Here is a 25579-nt window from a genome sequence, read left to right as displayed (position 1 = left end):
CCTAAATCCGATGGGCTCTTCTTCGTTCTCATCTCACTTGACCTCTCACCAGTATTTAACACAGTTCATCTCTCCAGCTTCTTTCATTTTGCTCCTGATCCTCTCTCATTTTTCTTCTACTTTTCTGAGTGTTTACCCTCAGCGTCCTCCGCTGATTCCTCCTCATCTCTCCCACCTCTAACACTGGGGAGAAGGGGGCACAGTCTGAGTTTTTCCTTTTTTCTGTTAACACTTACTTACCAGTCTCATGGCTTGCCATTCTCATGATAGACTGACGACTTCATGATGTATATCTTTATACCTTGAACATAAGTTTCCAGGCCAGACCTCTCCTGTGAACCCCAGGCTCTTGTCTACTTGACATTTTATTTCCTGTAGTCTAATTAGGCATTTCAACCACCCATGTCCAAAAATCAAGCTCCTACTTTTTCTCCCACCAGATCTTTTCTTGCAGTCTTAACTCATCCCATTTAAGGGTAATTTGGCTATCCCAATAGCTCAGGTCAAGTAATTTAGGATCATCTTTTATTACTCCTTTTATAATATCTTACATCCCATTTATTTGCAAATGCTCTTTACTCTTAAAGTCTACCTAAAATCAGATTACTTCTCACCATTTTCACCCTCATTCAAGCTATCGTTACATCTTACCTGGACCATGATAGTAACTTCTTAACCAGTAGCCCTGTTTCTATCTTTCAGTCTATTTTCCAATTCAGCTATTGGAATGATACAGTTACTCATTCTATCATGGTTCTGTTTAAACAAAGAAAGTGAAAGTCACTCAGTTGTGTCCAGCTCTTTGCAACCCCATGGACTGTATGGAAAGGCCAGAATACTGGAGTGGGTAGCTTTTCCCCTCTCCAGGGGATCTTCCCAACCCAGGGATCAAACCCAGGTCTCCTGAATTGCAGGCATATTCTTTACCAGCTGAGCCACAATGGAAGCCCTAAAAACACAGAAACTCTAGACAATTCCCTGGTGATCCAGTGGATAAGTATCCACCTGCCAATGCAGTAGATACAGGTTCAACCCCTGGTCCAGGAAGGTTCCACACGCCATGGAGCAACTCATCCCACATGTCACAATAATTGATTCTAAACTCTAGAGTCCTTGAGCAGCAACTACCGAGCCTACATGCTGCAACTACTGAAGCCCAAGAGCCTCAAGCCTTCACAACAAGAGAAAGGATCACAATGAGAAACCCGCACACCACAATGAAGAGTAGGCTAGCTGCAACTAGAAAACGCCTGCACAAAGCAACAAAGACCCAGCACAGCCAAAGATAAAATAAATAGATAAAAAGAAACCCTGTGTTAAAATAAATCAAATCATATCACTCTCCTGATCAATACTCTCCAAAGTCTTCCTACTCACTCAGACTAGAAGTCAACATCTTGTAAACAGCCTACAAGGACCTGCGTGATTTGACTTCTATGCTGTAAAGTATTAACCTTGACCAAAAAATGGTTTGACCCTTTGCCCTCAGCTCCTGAAAGGTAATCTCTAAGCCTTTGTAATGTCCTACCCACCAGGAGTGTGTTTACCCAGAGGACTTGAGCCATGCCTGATGGTCTAAACTAAATGTGTTTTATAGCAACTCTGTGTGTCTGAAAACCCAGTGGATTATCTGCCAGTGAAAAATGAGGGTTTAGACCTTATACTCCTGCTTAATCATTCATTTATTCAGCAATATTTATGCTAGATACACTAGATGAGTTCTACACTAGATAGCAGGTGGCTCAGTGGTAAAGAGTCTGACTGCCAATACAGGAGACATGGGTTTGATTACTGGGTCCGGAAGATTCCCTGGAGAAGGGAATGGCTATGCACACTAGTATCCTTACCTGGGAAATCTCATGGACAGAGGAGCTTGGCGGGTAGGAATAAGTTGAGTTGGACACAACTTAGTAACTAAATAATAACAACACTAGACCCCAGATTCTGGGGATCCTGCAATCAACCCTACATATGGCATCCCTGTCCTCCTGGAGTTCACACTCGAGTGTGAGAGAAAATCAATACAGAAACAAACAAGTAAGACTGGTAAGAGGGGGGAAAACGAAGAAAAAGAAAACTATATACAGTTTTCTTTCAAACAAAAACTGAGATCATTCCATTTAAACCCATGGTAACTAAATGAACAGACACTTCCACAAGAACATCCAGAGAATAGAAGGAATTCTGTGTTTCCAGTTCAGGACCATTTCATTTGATGCTCCAAAGACAAACTGATCTTTTTTGATAACTGGTCTATATATGTTGTAATTTCAAATCAGTGGGGAAAATTTAGGCTATCAAAAATAACTTTGGGAATTTAAAAAATGTAAATTTAAGTTGCTATCTCATACGCTCAGTCAGTAAAGAATCTGCCTGCAGTACAGGATACCCAGGTTCAACCCCGGGGTTGGGAAGATCCCCTGGAGAAGGAAATGGCAACCTACTCCAGTATTCTTGCCTGGAAAATCCTATGGACAGAGGAGCCTGCCAAACTACAGTTCATAGGGTCTCAAGAGTTAGACATGATTTAGCAACTAAACCACCACCACCACCACAAGAAATTTCACCTGGGTTAGAGACTTACACATGAAAAATGAAACCATAAATATGCTAGAATCCATTGTGGGAAAACATATGATCTCATTTGGGGGAGACCTTTTAAAATAAGACATTCAGTTCAATTCAGTTCGGTTGCTCAGTTGTGTCCTACACTTTGCGACCCCATGGACTGCCTCACACCAGGCTTCCCTGATGCTGGGGAAGATTGAAGGCAGGAGAAGAGGGGGATGACAGAGAATGAAATGGTTGGATGGCATCACCAATGCGATGGACATGAGTTTGAGTAGGCTCTGGGAGTTGGTGATGGACAGGGAAGCCTGGAAGCAGTCTATGGGGTTTCAAAGTGTAGGACACAATGGAGCAACCAAACTGAACTGAATTGAATGTCTTATTTTAAAAGGTCTTCCCCAAATGAGATCATATGTTTTCCCATAATGCATTCTAGCATATTTATGATTTCATTTTTCATGTGTAAGTCTCAGGGATCGAACCTGGGTATCCTGCATGGCAGGCAGATTTTTTACTGACTGAGTGTATGAGATAGCAACTTAAATTTACATTTTTTAAATCCCCAAAGTCATTTTTGATAGCCTAAATTTTCCCCACTGATTTGAAATTACAACATATATAGACCAGTTATGAAATAAAGATCAGCTTGTCTTTTGAGCATCCCAGGTAAGGATACTGGTGTGCATAGCCATTCCCTTCTCCAGGGAATCTTCTGGACCCAGGAATCAAACCCATATTTCCTGCACTGGCAGTCAGACTCTTTACCACTGAGCCACCTGCTATCTAGCGTAGAACTCATCTAGTGTATCTAGGGTAAATATTGCTGAATAAATGAATGATCAAACAGAAGTATAAAGTATAAACTCTCATTTTTCACTGGCAGATAATCCACTGGGTTTTCAGACACACAGAGTTGCTATAAAACACATTTAGTTTAGACCATCAGGCATGGTTCAAGTCCTCTGGGTAGATAAACACACTCCTGGTGGGTAGGGCATTACAAAGGCTTAGAGATTACCTCTCAGGAGCTGAGGACAAAGGGTCAAACCTTTTTTTGGTCAAGGTTAATACTTTACAGCACAGAAGTCAAATCACGCAGGTCCTTGTAGGCCATTTACAAGATGAAGGCCCAGGAGTCTTCTCCAACACCATAGTTCAAAAGCATCAATCCTTCAGAGCTCAGCTTTCCTTATGGTCCAACTCTCACAGTCATGCATGACTACTGGAAAAAACTTAGCTTTGGCTAGACAGGCCTTTGTCAGCAAAATAATGTCTCTGCTCTTTAATATGCTGTCTAGGTTGGTCATAACTTTTCTTCCAAGGTCTTCCAAGGAACAAGCGTCTCTTAATTTCATGGCTGCAGTCACCATCTGCAGCAATTTTGGAGCCCAAAAAGATAAAGTCTGTCACCGTTCCCATTGTTTCCCCATCTATTTGCCATGAAGTGATGGGACTGAACGCTATGATCCTTGTTTTTTGAATGTTGAGTTTTAAACCACCTTTTTAACTCTCCTCTTTCATTTGCATCAAGATTAAAGCCAAAAAACAATGAGGGGGGGCAGAGGAAGAGTGGTAAGAGGGAAAATCGGGGCAAAGGAAGAAGATGGCTGATTTGATTAATTTTATTAAGAAGTTACAATGAGGATTAACCTTTTGGGGAATCTATTCATAGAGATTCTGGTCTTTTCCAGTGATCACCTCAAGAAGCAATCATGGTTCCTTTTAAGGTATAACCAAGACTTTCCTGTTGGTTCAGTGGTTAAGAATCCACCTGCCAATGCAGGGGATATGAGTTTGATCCCTAATCCAGGAAGATTCCACATGCCACAGGGTAGCTAAGCCTGTGAGTCGCAACTACTGAAGTCCTCACATTCTAGAGCCTGAGTTCTGCAACAAGAGAAGACACCACAATAGGAGCTCATGCACTGCAACTAGAGGGTAGCCCGAGCTTGCTGTAACCAGAGGAAGCCTGCAAGCAGCCACGAGGACCCAGTTCAGCCAAAAGTAAATAAACAAATATTTTTTAAAAATAAAAGCCATAACCAGCTTCTAAATGCATGTGTTGTCACTACATGCCGAGGTACAGAATGCTGTAAAATTTCAAAAGCAGGATGAATCAGTGACCTCTTACAGACCCTCCAAATGCTAAAGCACGAGCTTAGATACTTAATGAGCTGCACATTCTACACCCACACTCTATAATTGTCAGAGCTTCTATTTCATTCTGCCTTAACAAATTAAAAGGGAACTCGTGGAGGGAAAAACAGATTAAAGACAATTGGGTCAAAACTCCCTTAACTAAAAATATGCCACATGACCCACTGAGAAACTGTTTCCCTGGGGCCTTGCAGCTCCTCCCACCTCTCCCAGTGGGCTTACCAGGACCTATGGCCAGAATTCACACTCTCCTGCTCAACAGTTAGTTTGGAGGAGACCTCTTCCTTTGTCTGCTGCTTTAGTCTCTTGGGGTGGTTCCCTGACCAAGATTTATGGGTCCCTGATTTGGAGGCTGGAGAGTTCCAGAGAACCACATACTTGGCCTTCCCTGCCCTTGCACTCTGCCTGCCAGTGCTCAAAGGGCCTCACTTAGGTCCTGGTAATTCTCAATAGCCCCCCACCATGTACACCCCCCAGTGGACATGTTAAGCAGATAAACACAGGTGACTAAACTTATGGAGGTCAATTGGGTCAGTATGTCTTCGAAATCCATCTCAGCTTTGAACGTAAATTTCAAGATGGAAATGTGGTGGCCTTGTTGGGGAGCCGTGGAAGCTGCAGTCCTTGATGCAGAATTGGTAGCGGTAGCCAGGAGGCCTTTAAGATAAGCTTAGCAACAGTGTCTGCACCACAGCGCCACCTCCCAATCCAAAGCAAACATTGCGATTAGTCACCATCCTCTTTCCCACTAACATCCTCCCTGTGCTAAAAGCTAATTCCAGTTTGAACTATTCCAGATTGAAGGAAACGAATAAGCCATGACAACAAAATACAATATGTGGTCCTGAACTCGATCCAATACTGGTGGAATAAAAAAAATGCTATAAAGGGCACTATCGTGTTGGCTGGCAAAATTAGAATACAGACAGTAGATCAGGAAAAAACTACGTAATATGACTGAAGTTGGTAATTGTACTTGGGGGGCATATGAAAAAATATCCTTACTCTTAGGAGGTACTGAGGGATAAAAGGGCCATGTATGTAACTTACTCTCAAAAGGCTTGCAAAAATAAATTGGAGGTGGAGGGGATGCAGAAAGCAAGCTGTAAGAATATGAGCAAATGGAGCAAAATGTTAACAATATATTAAAGTGCCTACAGATATTCTATATATTATTCTTCCAATTTTTCTGCATGTTTGAAATTTTTTTCAAATAAAATGGGATGTTTTTTCATAATCTGATTTTCAGACTAGATAGCTTGGCTAATATTAGCTCCTCTACCACCTGAACTTCCACCATTAGAGGTTTGTTTCTCTGGATATGACATGTTTTACAGATACTCCAGGACTCCATCTTCAACTGGGACTGCTTTGCTTTCATATGTTCTTCGATATCATGATTGTTTGAAACACACTGTCCTGGAATGTATCTTCATCTAAACATTGGCCCACATCACAAAATATGTAACTGATATTTTGAGGAACATCAGTTGGCAACTAGCTAAGGGCATTCAGAGGAATCACTGACAAGAGGCTAAAGTGTTAGGCATGAAAAGGTGTCCCATGATAAGCAACAATGAGCCCTGGATATAGAGGAGGAAGGGCATCATCATTCAACCACATTCTAATTTGGTGTTGAGCCAGACCTGCAAGGTCATGGTTCTAAGAACATTGTGGGTTCTGAGCCAAATTTCTCCCAGGCAATCCTGACAACACTCTCCTTCCAGTTTCACTACATCTGCTCCATCTTAACTGTGCAACAAGTTGTCTGTACCTGAGATGGGTCAAAAGACAGCAACAGAACATTCTCTGAAGGAAAGACAATGGGGTGATATGTCTGCCTTTCTGTTTTCCACACCACCTGCAGAGGTCTGTGGGTGGTTCAGAATCCCATTCTTGGAAACTCCCAGATGTAGAAAATTTGCTCTATCAAATATCTAGTAGATATTTGCTCTGTCGAATATCTAATGGGGTTAGGTTATGATAACATATCACTGCTACAACATCAGGGCTTCTCAGAATCCCAAGAATATATTGGCCATAACTTCTTACTATTTCCCACTTAGAGCAGATTTCCCATTGTGGTATCAAAGGAGATGCTTCTAAATTTTCACAATCAAGGGAACTATGCAGATTCAACTTTAAGTTCTGGTCTAGGACTGTTTGGGAAAAGTTTAAAGATTTCTGTTTTTTGTGGTTCAGGGAATTGAATGAAGAGCTTCATTTTTTAATGAAATAGCACATCTTAGTGGCACTTGCAGGCACTGCAGAGAAATTTAGGAAGAGGTCTTGTTGTTTGGTTTCTGCTTTTTCCCTTGAGTAAAAACATATTATAGTCATTCCTTGGACAGGAAAACCAGCTCTCAAAATGGTTGTTTTTAATATAAAACAGTTATAAATAATTTCTATATGAGAAAAAGCAGGTTCGTATAACCCAGTCTTGTTCTTGAGCCCTGAATTTTCAGTGTTTCATTATGCATAAAGCAACTATCCCTCTGGGAAACCACAAGTGGAAATTTCAAGACAGAATGAAAATAATATTACAAATCCAAGGGGCACTCATCTCTCACCCTTGCTTAAATTTTAAAGCATTTTCTATTTAAACTGACTTAAAACATACTTGTTTTAGAACTTCTGTTCCATTCAATAGGAAATAAACATTCAGCCACATTTTGAAGAGACCCCCTTCACTAAGCCTTCTAAGTCTTTCACCAGCAGGCTCTTCACGTTTCAAATGATCACATAGACTCTGAACCTGGAGCATCTCAGTGTCAGCATCATTCCTCCAGCAATGTCAACGCCAGGAGAGTCGCAGTCAGAGGACCCAAAGCAAATTAGCACAGGCCCCAAGACTGACCAAAATGAGGCCAGTCTAAAATAAATCATGTAGGCTTTTTTTAACATGGAAAATACAACCCCTTGCTCAGCTAGCATTTTTTTTTTCTAGGCTTTTGATTTTCAATCTTGGCCATATATACTTTTCAAGGAGATCTGAGTGTGACAAGCATTCCATGAAAAATGTAGGTCAGGGGAGTATGTGGTGAAAGGGTGTTTGGAGGGTTGGGAGAGGCTAGGAGGAAGACAGTGAGTTCAGCTGAGTAACAAAAATAATTTTCGACTTCCACAGTGGAATGGAAATCACGAAAAAGCAGAAAAGGCAAGAAGTGGGTAGTCTTTCCTGAGCGCTCACTATGTGCCCCTTTGCATGAACAGCACAGTCCTGGGAGGGATGCTTTGTGTGTATTTTCATTTCATAAACAAGAATCAGAGGATCAGACAAAGGGGTAGGGTGGAGGAGCTGGTCTGCAAATCCTCCAGCCAGGATACTACATTCCCATTATGACAGAATCCAGGGAAAGAGTTTACAGAGCAAAAGCTAGCTCTTACTTATCTTTAGAATCTTCATTTGGAGATCAGTGAAATCTATCAGTTAACTAATATTTTCAAACGCTTCAGCCAACATTTTTGAGGAAAGTTGGTAGATGAATGAAGTTTCTCTCTAGCTTTCTTGCCCTCTTCTTCAGGCCTTCTCCCTTGCAACCCTTCACAGTTCCTGTAGCACTGTGCTGTGTCCTGACAACCAAGCTTGCCCCCCAGTTCCAGTCTAGAACCTTACTTCCTGTCTTCTCTGCTTTCAGGTCAGCCTGGCCAATGTCCTGTTTCCTTCTTGATCTGCTGCCTATTAGCTTATATTTCACACCTCCATTTTAACAGGAGAAACAGAGCCTCTAGTTGAAGAAATTCTCAGGCAATGTGGCAGGTGGATGGGAGAGGTACTGGAAGGTACCAGTGGGAGTTCTAGCCCTATTAATTCCATTCTGTCTCAAATTATTTCTATTCCAGACACAAGGCTAAGCACTGGAAATATACTGACTGATGAAAAATTATTTTTATCTTTTTATTACACCATTTGGAGAGTCATTTATTCCAATATTTCATGAGGCTGTTTTCATTAAATAGGAGACAGCGTGAGAAGTAAAAAAAAAAATGCTTTCTCAATAGATCCTAACAATATGTTCCAATAGGAGAAGCAAAAAAAAAAAAACCAAACAAACATATAAGCAAATGAGGAAAGCAGAGTAATGTGCTCAGAACTGTGCAAGATTTAATTACAGGTGGTTATTTTATGCTCCTCTCTCTTTTCTAAATACATCACCATATACTTTTTCTTTCAGCCTGTGAAAGATGACTAAATGATGGGTTCCTAGGAGTGGTTAAGAAGGAGGTGAAGCAAGGGAATTCTGTTTGTTAGGCTCTCACTTGGGCAGACAGTAAGCTAAGCACTGTCATGAATGTGAGCTCATTTAATTCTTACAACAGTGTCATGAGGTAAGTTGAATCAGGCTCATTTTACAGATAAGGAAACTGAGACCCACCAAGGTTAAGTAACATTTTATCTAAGATACAGGAGAAGGCGATGGCACCCCACTCCAGTTCTCTTGCCTGGAAACTTCCATGGACAGAGGAGCCTGGTAGGCTGCAGTCCATGGGGTCGCAAAGAGTTGGACATGACTGAGCGACTTCACTTTCATGCATTGGAGAAGGAAATGGCACCCACTCCAGTGTTCTTGCCTGGAGAATCCCAGGAATGGGGGTGGGGCCATCTGTGGGGTCGCACAGAGTCGGACACGACTGAAGTGACTTAGCAGCAGAGCACTATTAAAGGGGAAAAGGGTGTTCCTACTTGTCTTGGGGGTCTTTCTGTTTCCTAACTTCTGAATGCATATACCCCAAGAAGCAATACACCCAGGTACAAAGCATGAGAGGATTACAAAATAGTGTAAGTTCTAGTCGTTCTCCTCAAGATGACAACAGCATATTTTTGAGACACACACCACACACACACAATCCAGACTATATGAATCAAAGACAAGTCATGCTGTGAGAGGCAAGGGAGAGTCTGTGGGTTGGATTTACGTTGGCAAAGGGGACATATAAGAACATTCTAGGTGGGAAAAGTTATGATGAGTAAGATGAAAGTAATGATGAGTAAGACTCAATGTTTCATTATTTACAGTGAGTAAGATGAAAGTAACGATGAGTGCGACTCAGCATTTCAGGACAGGGATAGAGGGTCGGTGTGCAAAGAAGTAGGACTGAAGCAGATTACAGAGCAGAGCAAGAAAAGTACTGCTTGGAAAGCTGGACTAAAGTGGGATGGTGAGTGTGACTGAACCACAGCATCCCCTGGAGGCAGGGTGTATGGTGTGTGCGATGTATGGGGGGGGGGGGGGCGGGGGCGGGCGGGTAAGAAATGTGTGGGGAATATGGGGAAGGGATGAGGTGTGTGGATGTGTGCATGGGTGTGGGATGTGTGTGTACAATGTGTGTGGAATATGTGGTGTATGTATGATATGTGGGTGTGTATATTTGTGTATGTGATGTGTGTGTGGTGTGTATATGGTGTGTGGGGGGTTGTGTTGGGTGTGTGTGAGATACGTGGGAGTTTTGAAATATGTGTGTCAGGGTGGGATAGGGAAGTGTTGGGGTGTGTAGTATGTGGAAAGTGTGGGGGTGTGGGGGGTGTGTATATGGTGTGTGTATGTAGGCTGTGTGAGGTGTGTATGTATAGTGTGTGGAATATGGGGGGGTGTATGTGTGTGATATGGGGGCATATGTATGGTGGGAGGGTATTCGTGTGTATGTAGGAGAGTGTAGGGGTATGTGTGGGGTGTGTATGGCGTGTGGAATACGAGGGTATACGGGTGTGTATGTGGAGGCTATGAGTGGGGTATGGGTGTATGGTGTGGGGGGTGTGTGTGTGGGGTGTGTTGGCATGAGGTGAGATGGGGGTTGGAGGGGTGGGAATAAATATGGATTGTGGAAAAATCACTGGACTTGGACCAAAAGGCAAATGTTCTAGTCCCGGCTTTGTTGTTGACGAAATGCAACACCTTTGAGCCTCAATTTTCTTCAGCTATAAGACCAGAAATTGGAGCAAATTATCTCCAAGGTCTGTCCCACATCAGCAATTCCAAAACACCCCACCCCACCTATCATTTTGCCCTTTCCCACCTTCAACTCAAGGTTGTAGCAAATTTTGTCTTTGGTTGGCAAAAAGCATTCTTTTTTAATTTGAGAAAAAATTGTTTCATTCCATGAACCTGTCATTATAAAACAGCAAAATCTGTTTTATTATTAGTGCAGAACCTTTAGGTATAAAAAATTTCAAACTAATTGGAATGCTGTTAAACCAAGGCCATTTCTTCTACTGCACCCACTTGCTTTGGCTAAATTATTACTTGGTATGATGCCCCTTATTAATATTAGGGGCCCCATGAGAAAGATCCTGAGGAATCTCAGTGTTGTGTTTACTATACGGATTTTTTTAAAGATGTTATTAATTACACCAAGGAGAAGAACTTTCTCTCTAATCTCCAGAAATGTTCCATCCCTGAACAGCTGGCTCCTATCCATCTCAAGGACTCTGCGATTGCTGTAAAGAGCTCCGTGGCCCTCTTCCCAGTGTGGTACTGCTGGAGAGCACAGAGCCAAATCCAGGTCCAAGTCCATAAGTAAAGTGTAATTGGGACACAGCCATGCCCACTCCTGTGCTTATTGTTGACGGCTTCTTCCCTGGTGGCTCAGATGGTTAAGAATCTGCCTGCAATGCAGGAGACCAGAGTTCTATCAGGAAGATCCCCTGGAGAAGGGAATAGCAACCTGCTCCAGTATTCTTGACTGTAGCCCGCCAGGCTCCTCTGTCCATGGGGTTGCAAAGGGTTGGACACCACTGAGGAACTAACACTTTCACTCTTCACTTCCACCTACAAGGGCAGAGCTCAGTAGGTAGAACAAAGGTAGACGTGCCCATGAGCTTAAAATACTTACTGTCTGGCCTTCTACAGGAAAAGTATGTTGACCTCTGCATTAGAACTTCAGTTTACATCTGCTTGAGTCCCTCTTGGCTTAAGTATTAAAAAATTGCTTCAAACCTGGGTGCTTATAGCATATTTATTCAGTCTAGATTTTGTGTGTGTGCTTTGTCCATAAAACTACTTCTCTATGTAATTTTACCTTGACCCAAAGTGGGTAAAACCACTAGACCATTCAGGTATGACCTAAATCAAATCCTTTATGATTATACAGTGGAAGTGAGAAATAGATTTAAGGGACTGGATCTGATAGACAGAGTGCCTGATGAACTATGGATGGAGGTTCGTGACATTGTATAGGAGACAGGGTTCAAGACCATCATCAAGAAAAAGAAATGCAAAAAAGAAAAATGGCTATCTGAGGGGGCCTTACAAAGAGCTGTGAAAAGTAGAGAAGTGAAAGGCAAAGGAGAAAAAGAAAGATATACCCATTTGAGTGCAGAGTTCCAAAGAATAGCAAGGAGAGATAAGAAATCCTTCCTCAGCAATCGATGCAAAGAAATAGAGGAAAGACTAGAGATGGGAAAGACTCTAGTGGAAAGAGAGTCTCGTTTCACTAGAAAGAGAAATGGGAAATGACTAGCGATCTCTTCAAGAAAATTAGAGATACCAAGGGAACATTTCATGCAAAGATGGGCTCGATAAAGGACAGAAGGGGTATGGACCTAATAGAAGCAGAAGATATTAAGAAGAGGTGGCAAGAATACATGGAAGAACCATACAAAAAAAATCTTCATGACCCAGATAATCATGATGGTGTGATTACTCACCTAGAGCCAGACATCCTGGAATGTGAAGTCAAATGGGCCTTAGGAAGCATCACTACAAACAAAGCTAGTGGAGGTGATGGAATTCCAGTTGAGCTATTTCAAATCCTGAAAGATAATGCTGTGAAAATGCCACACTCAATATGTCAGCAAATTTGGAAAACTCAGCAGTGACCACAGAACTGGAAAAGGTAAGGTTTCATTCCAATCCCAAAGAAAGGCAATGCTAAAGAATGCTCAAACTGCCACACAGTTGCACTTGTCTCACACACTAGTAAAGTAATGTTCAAAATTCTCCAAGCCAGGCTTCAGCAATACATGAACTGTGAACCAGCAGATGTTCAAGCTGGTTTTAGAAAAGGCAAAGGAACCAGAGATCAAATTGCCAACATCTGCTGGATCATGGAAAAAGCCAGAGAGTTCCAGAAAAACATCTATTTCTGCTTTATTGACTATGCCAAAGCCTTTGACTGTGTGGATCACAATCAACTGTGGAAAATTCTGAAAGAGATGGGAATAGCAGACCACCTGACCTGCCTCTTGAGAAACCTGTATGCAGGTCAGGAAGCAACAGTTAGAACTGGACATGGAACAACAGACTGGTTCCAAATAGGAAAAGGAGTACGTCAAGGCTGAATATTGTCACCCTGCTTATTTAACTTATATGCAGAGTACATCATGAGAAACGCTGGGCAGGAAGAAGCACAAGCTGGAATCAAGATTGCCGGGAGAAATATCAATCACCTCAGATATGCAGATGACACCACCTTTATGGCAGAAAGTGAAGAGGAACAAAAGAGCGTCTTGATGAGAGTGAAAGAGGAGAGTGAAAATGTTGGCTTAAAGCTCAACATTCAGAAAACTAAGATCATGGCATCTGGTCCCATCACTTCATGGCAAATAGATGGGGAAACAGTGTCAGACTTTATTATTCTGGGCTCCAAAATCACTGCAGATGGTGATTGCAGTCATGAAATTAAAAGACACTCCTTGGAAGGAAAGTTATGACCAACCTAGACAGCATATTAAAAAGCAGAGACATTACATTGTCAACAAAAGTCTGTCTAGTCAAAGCTATGGTTTTTTCAGTAGCCAAGTATGGATGTGAGAGTTGGACTATAAAGGAAGCTGAGTGCTAAAGAATTGATGCTTTTGAACTGTGGTATTGGAGAAGACTCTTGAGAGTCCCTTGGACTGCAAGGAGATCCAACCACTCCATCCTAAAGGAAATCAGTCCTGAATGTTCATTGGAAGGACTGATGCTGAAGCTGAAACTCCAATACTTTGGCCACCTGATACAAAGAACTGACTCATTTGAAAAGATCCTGAAGCTGGGAAAGATTGAGGGCAGAAGGAGAAGGGGACAACAGAGGATGAGATAGTTGGATGGCTTCACCGACTCAATGGACACGAGTTTGGGTAAATTCTGGGAGTTGGTGATGGACAGGGTGGCCTGGTGTGTTGCAGTTCATGCGGTTGCAAAGAGTCGGACATGACTGAGTGACTGAACTGAACTGAACTGAACTGAAGCTCAGGTTCACTGTCTGGCTCAGAGGTCAATGCTTTGTATTAATACTAGAGATAGCCTCTTAGAAATTACTGAAGGACCCTCTTGAGTGACTCTTTTATAGACCTTAATAAAATGAATTCACAAAAACTTCTATTTTTGCTGAAAAATTCTGAGCCAACAGAAGGATCAGCACAGCAACTTTGCACTTTTTACCCCACATTCAAACAATTCCTCCCATTTCTTTTCAGTTGATACATGTGTTTGCATATTTACTGATTTTTTTTTCCTCCCCTGGTCACCCTTAGTTAGAAATATAACCAAGTCTCCATGGAAACACAACATAATGCTCTCTCACAGATGATCAAGGGACCTGAGCAGCTGGTATTGGGCTGAAGGCTGCAATGGCATCTGACCAAATTAGGAAGAGAAAACAGCTTACCCAGCTCTTCCAGACCTTTCAGAATTCTAAGCTCAGCATGGAAACCTACACAGATTGTGAATTACTGCAGATTTTTAAAACCTCTCTTATTTTTAACCACTTTATTGATATATAATTTACATACATACAATTCACCCATTTGAAATGCACAACATAATGACTTCTAGCATATTCATAGAGCTGTTACTGCAGATCTGCTTTCTCTTTTTTCTGAGAATACTCTATCTTATCCATCATATGTTTCAGCTATAGGGGGCTTTCATCTCCCGACATGAGAATGACTGACAGGAGTCTACAGAATAAGCAGGAAGGGAACCTACTTTCAGTGAACACCTACTGTGTGTTAAGCACTATGTGTCACAGCTGGCCCCTTGTCACCCAGTTTGTAAAGCAGAAGCACTGGGATTTGAACTCTGGTCTGATCAGCTCCAAAGCCTATTATCTTTGCACTACACGGGACACAATGCGCTTCAAAAAGGAAATAGAAAAGACAGGTGGAATGAGGCATTTTAACATAGCCATGATCTTGGAGGGAGGTAGAAAACAAGATAAAGAGAATATAAAAGTCTCCTCACCTAACCCTAACTATACTGACAAGAAGTTAAGGTCAAAAGCCAGGTTGGGAAGGAACCAAGAGATTCTGAATTCTCTTCCATTAAAATCTGTCCCTCATGCTTAAAGGAGAATGTTTGAAATAAGAACAGTTAGTGTGCCTTGAAAAATGAACAAAGTACTATGGAAATTTGAAGAAAGAGAGAGGAGGAGGAGGAGGATATGTATCAGGAAGATGTGGCAGAAAACAGCAGGTTCATAATTCAAAGCCTTGGCTATTTTCTGGGGCTAATTATCTACTTAACTGTACTTTTTTCTCCTCATATTCTCATCTAGGAACAACAGTCTCCCAAGTCCCATTCCTTCCCTGAGTGTGGGCTAGTAACATATAGGCTTGCCTAAGAGCCTGTCTCTGTAAGCAGGACCTGCCAGTCCTGCTCTCCAAGGCACCTTGAAGAGTCATCTCAGAACTGTACTCTCAAGTCGTGCAGAAGACAGGATCTCAGGCATGCCTGGGGACCTGAGCTGGTGTGACTGCTCCTCTCAAGCAGGTGGGCTCTAAGCCCCCAACTTCAACTGAGACACTTTTGCTCTTATCTTTTTGAAGAAGGCATTCCTCTACTCCATAACTGCTTGAAAAAACACTGTCCTGGAACATATGTTCATCTGAACATGGACACACATCACAAAATACGTAACTGGTATTCAAACTGGGACTCTGAGCAAAAGGGGCATATACCGTCTGAAGATTTACACAAGAGATCATGGTGATACCACCCATCCTGGGACAAAGATGCAAAGACAGATTATGTTTTAAGCAATGAAACATTCCATCCTTCCCAGATCTATACTCCACCACTGTTACCACTGAGGATCAAGGAAAGAATGGAGAAGAGACTGAGAGAATGAGGAGAATCAGAGAAGGCAGCTCCTTCCAGTAAAAATAGATTCAGGGAAGATAGGTGAGGAATGACAGCATCTCCTCGATCCCAGGCTGTGAGACCACGGATTCTTTTGGAAGGCTGTTGGTTCTTCTCAGGCTCTACTTCGAAAGCACGACAGGATGAATTGTCCTATGTTAATATGCCCTATAAAACTCGAAGAGTTCATTCCTCTCCTGCAGGAGCCCTTTATTGCCTAAAGAGTCTGTGTGAAATACTTTGCTCTCCAGAGAGGAGCCATCTCAATGTAAATTGCTTTATTAATCAAATTAGCTGATAACTAGAGCAGTAGTTACTGCATTAAAATAGACCTTTAGATTATAGAAAAATAAAATCAGCTAGGGACATCTTGTCTATACAAAAGCAATCTTATTCTATGAACTAGAAGTTTTGACTTTAACTTTACTGTTCTTTACAAATGGTAAGGGATTTGGTTTGGGGTTTTCTTGGAGCAGGGAGGGGGAGTTGTTTGTTTTCAGTACCCTTGTCCTTCTGAATAGCTTTTGCTCAGCTTCCTCAATGTTTAAAACTCTAGGCATTTGTCAAGCAAATACTGATGCAGGTATAGCTGGGTTATTTAGCTAAGCACAGACATACTTATAGAGGTTTGAACAATAATTGTTCTGAAAAAGAATGATACTTTCTATTTCAGAGCAATTTTAAAAGATTATACATTCAACCACATACTAGGAAAAAATTTCTCCCTTTTGTTAATCTTTCACAGAATAAATGGATGGTACTAAAGGGTTAGAGAACAACCAGTAATTTATGTTGGGCTACACTGATAAAAAGTGCTGTCATTTTAAGAACTTGTTCAGTCTTATGAACTACTTTATTAGTTACTAGCATGACCATATGATTCAGGCTTAAAAGAAAATAACATCCTTGAAGACAGGGCAGCATTAAAAAAAAATTCTATTCTTAATTTATAAATTTCCTTAAGAAGAATAGAGCTCCCATTCATCATTATGACCTGCAAAAACACATACTGTTGCTTCAGTATCAGGCCAAAGACATTTCTAACAGCACAAGGATGGGAACTTCCACAGGTGAGCCTGACTATATGTAATCTTTGAAGCAAAGAGATAGTGGACAATTTAAAGCTTGAAAAAATAAGGCAGCCCCAGAAGAAGGCTCACTGCATTTATTTTTCTTTTCCTTGTTCTACATAATCTTTTTTTTTTTCTTTTGCTATTTCAACCCTTCTTTCTTTAACAACAACAAACTTTGATTTAAACGCAGTTCCCTGGCTGGATAACATTGCAACCAACAAGTACCTGTAAGTCATGCCCGTCTCTGCCCTGATGGTTTCCTGAAGTGAAATTCCATGGACACGTAAAAACTTCTCCAGGTATTTCCGTTCCACTGCTCCACTGGGCCTAACAGGCCAACAGGCTGCCTGAGGCGGAGGCTTGGTCACGGCTAGGTGCCGTCTGCACTTCAGAGCCGATTCACTGGATTTGGGCAGACCCAGCTTGGGGCTGGGGATGTCTGCACAAGCAGGTTTATACAGATGCATGCTTCATAAACTCAAGGAGGCAAAGCTAATTTCACAGTACTTCACTCTAAGACTGGCTGTATCTTGCTAGGATTCTCTTGGGTTATCTGGCTTTGATGTGTCCCTAAAAGGGATCAGTTTGTTTTCCTTAGATGTCCCTTATCGTTCATGTATGCAAGCAGGCTCCTGGCAGAACTGTGAGTTAAGTCCCTGCTGAAGCCTGTGCAAAAAGAAGCCTGACCAAAACCAATCATATTTCTCGTCCCTGTAAAGTTTGCAAAGTCGAACTTAAGCAACTGCTTATTGGCCCTGGGGAAAAAAAAAAATATGGGCACCCTTCCCCATGTCTTTCTATTTAGGTAAAAGAAAATATTTTGGTGGGATAGGGGCCAAATGTTCTGTTCTCATAAGGATCATAAGGCCTTGGGGATGATTCATGAGTATGTAATGAGACCTCTCTAAGTCATCAAACATACCATAGTCAAGTAATTTATTATACTATTCATTTGGGTGAAAGACCCATTAACCTTTTTATTTTTCAGATGCTACAGTCAAATGATAGGAGATATCAATAAGGTGACTGTAACAAGCAAGGGACCCATACAAATATGCCCAACCGATTTTTGACAAAGATGCAAGAGTGATGCAATAGAAGGGGAGACTTTCTGACAAACAGTGCTAGAGAAATTGGACATTTATAAACAAACAAACTAAATGAGCCCTTGACTTAAACACCTCACATTTTTATAAAAATTAACTCAAAATGGATCACAGACTTAAATGTAAAATGTAAAACTATAAAACCTGTAGGTAAAAACTTGGAAGAAAACCTTCAGAAACTAGGGCTAAGAGAAGAATTCTTTAGACTTGATATCAAAAACACAATCAATAAAGGGAAAAAATTATAAATTGGATCTCATCACCTTTCTGTAAATGAAAAAAAACAAATTACAGATTGAGAGGAAGTATTTGCAAATCATATATCAAACAAAGAACTTATATCTGAACATGTAAAGAAATAAAAACTCCCACTCGCTGGGTAAGGGGTATATGAGATCTCTCTGGGTTGTTTCTTACAACTGCATGTGAATCCATAATTATTTCAAAATAACGTTTTTTAAAAAAGCAAAGAAGTTCCTCGTATAAGGTCTTTCCACTTTGTGATTCCAGCTGTGACTCTCCTCCATCCATGACCTCTGGGCATGAATGGTTCATCCAGTTCACCATGCTTCCTGTTCCTAACCAGATCCTTGCTCAGACGGCTTCTCCCTAAACCTTTCAAATGTTCCCTTAAAGCTCATCTTCTCGAGGAATTCTTCCCCAAGCTCCTAACCCCTAGTACACAATCATTTCTAGAAATTCCTCTTGCAATTCACTTCAAAAGCACTCACTTGACAGCTCTAAATAGTTTCCCAAACATTTGCACACCCTTGATGATTTCTGCCATTTTTTGTACCACCTATACCAATATTTATTTAGTGTTTGGGATTATTGATAACTTTCTTTTTTAGCTAAACAAATTTACTTAGTGTAATGAATTGAATGTTTTTTCTTCCCAAAATTCCTATATTGAAATTAATCTCCATTGTGATTGAGGTGAGTCCTTTGAGAGATGATTATATCATGAGAGTGGAGCCCTCATGATTAGGATTATTGCCCTTTTAAAAAGAGGCCAGAGAGTTGGCTTGCTCTCTTTCTGCCATGTGAAGATGCAGCAAAAGATGACTGTCTGTAAAAAAGGAAGAGGGCTTTCACCAGAACGTGACCATGCTGACACCCTGATCTTGGACTTTCCAACTTCCATAACCAGGCAAAATCAATATTTGTTGCTTAAACCGTAGTAATTTCTTATAGCAGCCCTGAGAGATTTAATAAGGCAACATTGTATTACTAGCATCATAAATAGAAAAACTTTATCACTTGCAATAAAATAGAGTCAACCTGGAAAAAATAAATACAATAAAAATGAAGAATAGTATTAAACTATAACTAGACATTATTGCTGTCCAAAGGCTTTCAATCAGACAGAGACTTATGTTTTTGGTTTTTACTGAGAAGATTGATAGGTGTTAAAGAGGTGTTTTAGGTATTTTAGCACAGATCTGCGAGCTGGTTTTTTTTTTTTTCTTTTTTCTTTTAATCTCCCTTTTTTTAAGGTAATCAGAAGAGGTGAAAGAAATTGAAATAGGAATATACCACCTTTATAGTGTGAATCAAGCTTATTTAATGCCCCTTCTGTATACCAACTAAAATCATCTCTTTGTCCACCAATGGCAACTTGTACCTATTCTGGGAATACAGACTCATAATATGTTGTCCCAGGACTTCCCTGATGGTGCAGTGGATAAGAATCCACCTGCTAATGCAGGGGACACAGGTTCGGTCTCTGGTCTGGGATGATTCCACATGCTGTAGAGCAACTAAGCCCCTGTGCCACAACCACTGAGCTCATGCGCTAGAGCCTGAGAGCTGCAAATACTGAGCCTGTGTGCTGCAACTACTGAAGCTCAGGCACCTAGAGCCTGTGCTATGCAGTGAGAGAAGCCAGCCCAGTGAGAAGCCCAAGCACCACAATGGAGAGTAGCCCTCACTCTCTGAAGGTAGTGAAAGGCTACACAAAGCAATGAAGACCCAGTGCAGCCAAAAATAAATAAATGACTCTATATCGTCCCAGAGGAGTAGATACCTCCTCCTGCAATTGCACATCTAACTCCCCTCTAGACCACCAGCTCTTTGAAAGGAGGGATGGACTCTATCTGGCATAGTATCATAATAATCAGCAAGGTATTCTGAGAATGATCAACACTTCAGAGATATTACTGGTTTGTTTGCTTGAATTTTAAATTGCTCAGAGCTGCCTTTCCCCCTTAGCAATCTGTTGCTAATTTCACCCCAGCTGCCAAAGTTCTGAACCTCAAAAGAGAAATAAAAGCTTACAAAGAGAAAGCCAGAAAAGCTAGAAGAGCAATCCAGCAGTGGTATGGACTTAAAGAGAAACTCGAATCCCCAAGTAAAGTTTGTATCTATTATTCAGTCACTTACACTAGCCACTGTTTAAATCAGCCACGGAAGTGGTTCTTCCAGTGGAGTTCCACCAAGGACGAAACAGAGTGAACCGGAAGAGCAGTCATGAACAGTGAAACATGAGCCCGCCTCATTGTTTCCTTCTGCCCTCTGAATATGGATCCAGACCCAAGAAGGAAGACAGCGACAAGAAAGCCATTATTTACCAGAAGCTGAAATTTCTTTTTACTAAGTTCTAAAAGTTGATCATTGTCATAAAAGGTCCCAGTTTGAAGACGGGGAGTAGAAACTATATTTATAAAGGAACTATGTGTCCTTTGGCTGTCGCTCAAATTCAAATAAATTTTAAATGATGTGTATAAGACTATAGAAAATGGTTCTGAGCAGCTGGGGTGGGAGCGAGGGTAAGGGAGGCGGGGGTGGGGAAAGTTAATATCTGTCTTTCTTTCCCTGGGATGATAATTATTATACATTGTTCAGAATCTTTATGCATTAAACAAACCCAGGGTCAGCAGAGTGTGGGAAAAATGACGTGGCTATCTGATAAGAGAGGTGCTTCCGACCACGTTCTGCTAATGGAATGCAAGAGGCCCTGGGGCTTATAAGTCACAAATAGAAGTTCATATAGCCCTGAATGGTGAGCAGGCTTAATCTACACCTGCTCAGCATTTGTAAATAACCATGTGACTTTGGGCAGGCCTTGACTTCTCTGTCCCCTTAGTTTTTATGGCCTCAGACTTAAGTAATCTCTAAGACTCTTCTAGATCTAATGTCTTATGAGTCTTAAAAGCTACTTGGGCTAGACATTCTATAGAGATGAGGGCCTTTCCTGTGTTGACTCAGTGAATTATTAGCTAGCTCTCTAAGATTCCAGGCCCATGAAATTGCTGCCATTATTCTTAGAATATGCCAATCATACTTATAGCCTAATTTTAATATTTTCTTGGATAAAGAGGCAACTTGTTAAACACAATATCCTAGATATATGGATATCGCACAGTCATTTAAAAATTGTCTTGGCCTACAATTGAAAGCTGAGACAGGAACTGGAGGGACCAGAAGAACGGAACTGTGTTTCCACAGCCAGGATGAAGAGAAGCTGCCCAAATGAATTTGGACAAGGGACACCAGACCACAGATGCAGGCAAGCCTGGCTTCCTATTCCAATTACTTATGGGAACTCTGTCCTTTTGCTCGGCAGGTGATGCTGTGACAGAGCAGTTACATGCCTGAGACGTCTGCCTCCAGCTCTCTGGGAACCATCTGACTAGTTTCTCTTCTTGTCAATGCCATCGTCTCTTCTCTTCACCTTCCTCAGAGCTACCTGGGGTCTAGTTGCATGTTGCATGTGATGAGACCACAACTAAATATGTATGGGTTGTATAAACTTAGCACAAGAAAATATCCCCTTTGCCCTTTACCGTGAGGAGCTTGCAGTAAAGGAGAGGAGAGGGACCCGTACAGGCTACAGAGCTGTATACTATGAGCTACAATACAGGCAAGCAGTGAGGAGAAATGAAAACCCAGTCTTGGGGGTGGAGTAGAGGAAGTAACAGCAGCAGGAAAGGGAAGGGTGGGAGGGGTGGAAGGAGTTCCTTCAGAAGTTTGCAATCAAGCATGAAGCCTAACTTTTTTTTTTAATATAATGTAATACATTTTTTTTTCAGCTGCACTGAGTCTTCATTGCTGTGAGTGGGCTTTCTCTAGCTGCAGAGGGCGAGGGCTAGTCTCCAGTTGCGCTGAATGGGCTTCTCTTGTTGCAGAGCGTGGGCCCTAGTGTGTGGGCTCAGCAGTTGTGGCGCACAGTATGTGCAATCTTCCCAGAGCAGGGATCGAACCATGTCTGCTGCACTGGCAGGCATTCGTAACCACTAGACCACCAAGGAAGTCCGAGGAAGCCTAATCTAGAAAGTCTGTTTGTCATTGATTGGACCTCTCCTAGACAACACATCTCACCTCCTTTTAGGCCAAAACTTCTTTAGGAATAGAATAAAACAATCCCAGCAGCACCGGGGAGGGGACACATGTTCAGCACATGAGGTTACACCATGGAAGTAATGGAGAGCCCCAGTTAAGGCAACCTTATCTCCCGAAGACAATGCCTCTACCTCAACCTCAGTCCATTTTCTCTTGTCCTTATCCCTGCTGCTTGAATATTATACACTCTTGCACTATGACATAAAAGCAACTCCTCCCCAATGTGTAATTATCATATTGCTAATATATGCATAGATATATACATTATAGCCTTGTTTTAGGAAAAACAGAAGCACGCATAAGAGTGATCAGGTCTATGGTCTCTTTCTCAGCTGTAAAGGGCTGTGGCAGGGCTGGCCCTTGGGATTTCACTGACACCTGTATTTTATCCCACACTGACCCACATCTACAATAAGAAAGCATCTTTGAGTTTTGGCATTTGCGGCAAAATTCTCCTCACTACTTTGAGTGTGTCTCTCTTGCCCATTCTGCAAAAGGTCTCAAAAAATGACAAAATGTGGTTTTATTCTAAGGTAAATGCAAAGGAAATGCCCAATGGGACTGCGATGTGAAAAGTACATTCTGTGGCCAGAAATGCCTTGAAAGATGGCCCCTGGGGACACAGAATGTATTGGAGAAGAGGTAGGTGATGAGGAAGGTAGGTAGGTGGTGAGGTCTTAGTCCTTTTATAGGGGCTTTGCAGTCTCGTTTTAAGTATTGTTGAGAGACAGAAAATTTGAAATCAGGTTGATACTGTGATCACATTTTCTCCTCCTCCCACCCCCTGCCTTATCCCATTCTGCACTGGCCTGACTTGGAGAACTTCCATGGAGGAGAGGTGGAGTATGTCTGTGAAAGCAGGAAGACTTGAGTTGGATCCCTGCCCATACAGGCACTTTCTGAGTCCCATTTCTTCCCCTGAAAAATACACTTCACCGTAGGGTTGTTATGAATATTAAAGGAAATATGGTATTTGAGGTCGCTGACACAGAATGAATGGTTATTTTTACAGCACCTGTTGCATTGCGCAACTCCAGGGAATGGCCATTGACATTGCAGTCTGTGTGGATGTTGTCCCTGTGTTGCTCATATGCTGCTGACCTCGACAGACAGAGCAAGCAACAATTTTCAGGAGACTTCAGTGCTATGGGTTACATGACTGCAAAATGGATGGGATGACTTTAAACATGACTTTCTCCTCCCTAAGAAAAAGTGAAATATTATCTGGATAAACTGCATTTGCTCTGCATCTGGTGAGAAATCCCTCCATCACTCCTTAAGCATCTCCTCAGAAAGCAGATTTGAAAGCTGCAAAGAACCCCTCACCTCTACAGCCACTGCCCCAGTGTGTTCTGTCAAGGGGCTTATCCATCTTCTCCTACACATTATTCTTTCAGGGTCTTGAACTTGTCAAAGGTGAGGCTGGGAGGCCGGGACACGGAGTAGCATCCTAAGAGGTAAATCTCAGCTACAAAGCAAGACCTAAACATGTATAGTTTCAGGGTTGTGATAACAATGTACTAGTAAAAGGTTTTATTGCAATCATTCCATCTGAACCAATCTACCCTTTCGTTGTCTTCTTCTAGTCACTTGTACATGAGTGCTCTAACTAAATCATGTCCAGCTGTGACTCCATGGACTATAGCCTGCCAGGCTCCTCTGTCCATGCAATTTTCCAGAAACATCTAGGTAAATTGGCAACATTAAGAGTCAGTTACTGTAAGGACTGGATTAAAGGATAAGTTTTCAGGAGCTGGGAGGTCAGAGGGACAGGGGTTTAAAGCCTTGCCCAACAAGATGCTACTCTGAGATATGAGTGCTGAGTTTTTAGTTTCTTCCTCCGAACAATGGGGAAAATAATACTACCTTCTCAGAGTTAAAATCACTAAACTAGTTTATGTATTATATTGCTTCTTGAAATATCATTACTATGTATTATACACCCCACATATACTACCTTGCTTCTTGAAATATCATTTCAAGTTTTCATAATTGTAAATGTTTATCACTGACCAAAGTTCCAAGGCAATCCTGTTGAAAAACAATCCACTGAAAAAACCCTCTGTGTGCTTCTGCTGTGGAAGACAAATGAAGAGCTTCACTTTGCTTACTTTATGATAGAATGTTCTTTTCAGCTGGGAAATTTATCAAATCGGGAGTACAAGTATCCCGTCAACATTTTGAAAAATTGTGTCCTACGTGGTTTTGCTTTTCTAAAGTCTCTAAGGGTTATTCCAAGATAAACTTCAATGGGAGGCCCTTCCAGTGCTTGGCATTTTCCCAAACACATTTCAGTGTTAATTTAAATAAAGCCACAACTGATTTTTCTAGAGGTCACCTTTTCAGAAAACTTGCTAGATAAGAACATCACCAAGAATCGCAAATGAACACACAATATATCATAAAGCCCACATTTCAAACCTCCTAGGAGAGTACCTCAATTCATAAACCCACTCCTTCTTGATCATTATTCAAGAAAGACAGATTTTGTTATTTCCCATTCCTCAGCAGAGTAAAGATAGCAAATTAGATGAAAAGGGTTATTAGAGGCAGGGATCCTGACAGGAGCAAAGAAAATCTACAACGACGTAAATATACAGAAAGAACAATGGAGGGGGAAAATACAAAGCCAACATGTAAAGGCAAAATAGCAAAATGAGGCCTCTAATTTTCAACGCAAATAGATCTATCAGCCTTAATATAGCCCCTGAGGACATTTTAACATAGCACAATAGTTGACATTTATCAAGATAAACTAGAACTGTCAAATTGCTTCTTCAGGTGTAAAAAGTTAAAACCTTGACAGTTAAATTAGAAAGGTTCAGGTACTGGGGAAAATAACTTGAGTCAAAATTTTCATTCTCTGACAATGTTAAATGAGTGAGGCCTAACTGTGAATTATTATTTGCATTTAGAAACATTATCTTGTCCATTCTCACAAAGAACTTAGCAGCTTAGTTGGTTCCTAGCCTAAGGAAAAGTCAACTTTGTTTTTGAGCCATAGACTACACACTTCTTTCCCCTGCACCTTTCCCGCCTGCCCCTTTGCTGGTTCATATCCCTACAAAATCCTGCATATTCTTGTAAGAGTCCAGTAGAAATGATGTCTTATTCCCTGACATTTCTCTTTTCTATCTCCTCACCTCCTGGTAGAACTATTTCTTTATTTCCATAGCACCTCATTCACACTTCAAACATCATACAGTGGACCTGTCTTCTTGCCCGAGAAGATTTCAAGACTATTCAGGGAAAGAAGCCCGCCTCACATATC

At 41.4% G+C, this 25579-nt stretch overlaps 1 protein-coding gene across 1 annotated transcript in view; it reads right to left on the bottom strand.

Moving 5' to 3' along the window:
* Positions 1 to 17541, bottom strand: part of KCNAB1 (potassium voltage-gated channel subfamily A member regulatory beta subunit 1) — a 452075-nt gene extending 434534 nt beyond the window's left edge. The window contains exon 1 of the mRNA XM_040247427.1: positions 17087 to 17541. Within this exon, the coding sequence (XP_040103361.1) occupies positions 17087 to 17328 (242 nt within the window). The 5' untranslated portion in view covers positions 17329 to 17541. The remainder of the gene's footprint in view (positions 1 to 17086) is intronic.
* Between the last annotated feature and the right edge of the window lie 8038 nt (positions 17542 to 25579).

The sequence above is a fragment of the Oryx dammah genome, unplaced genomic scaffold (assembly GCF_014754425.2).
Source record: "Oryx dammah isolate SB20612 unplaced genomic scaffold, SCBI_Odam_1.1 HiC_scaffold_2, whole genome shotgun sequence".
NCBI lineage: Eukaryota > Metazoa > Chordata > Mammalia > Artiodactyla > Bovidae > Oryx > Oryx dammah.
This window is presented reverse-complemented; position numbering and strand designations above follow the sequence as displayed.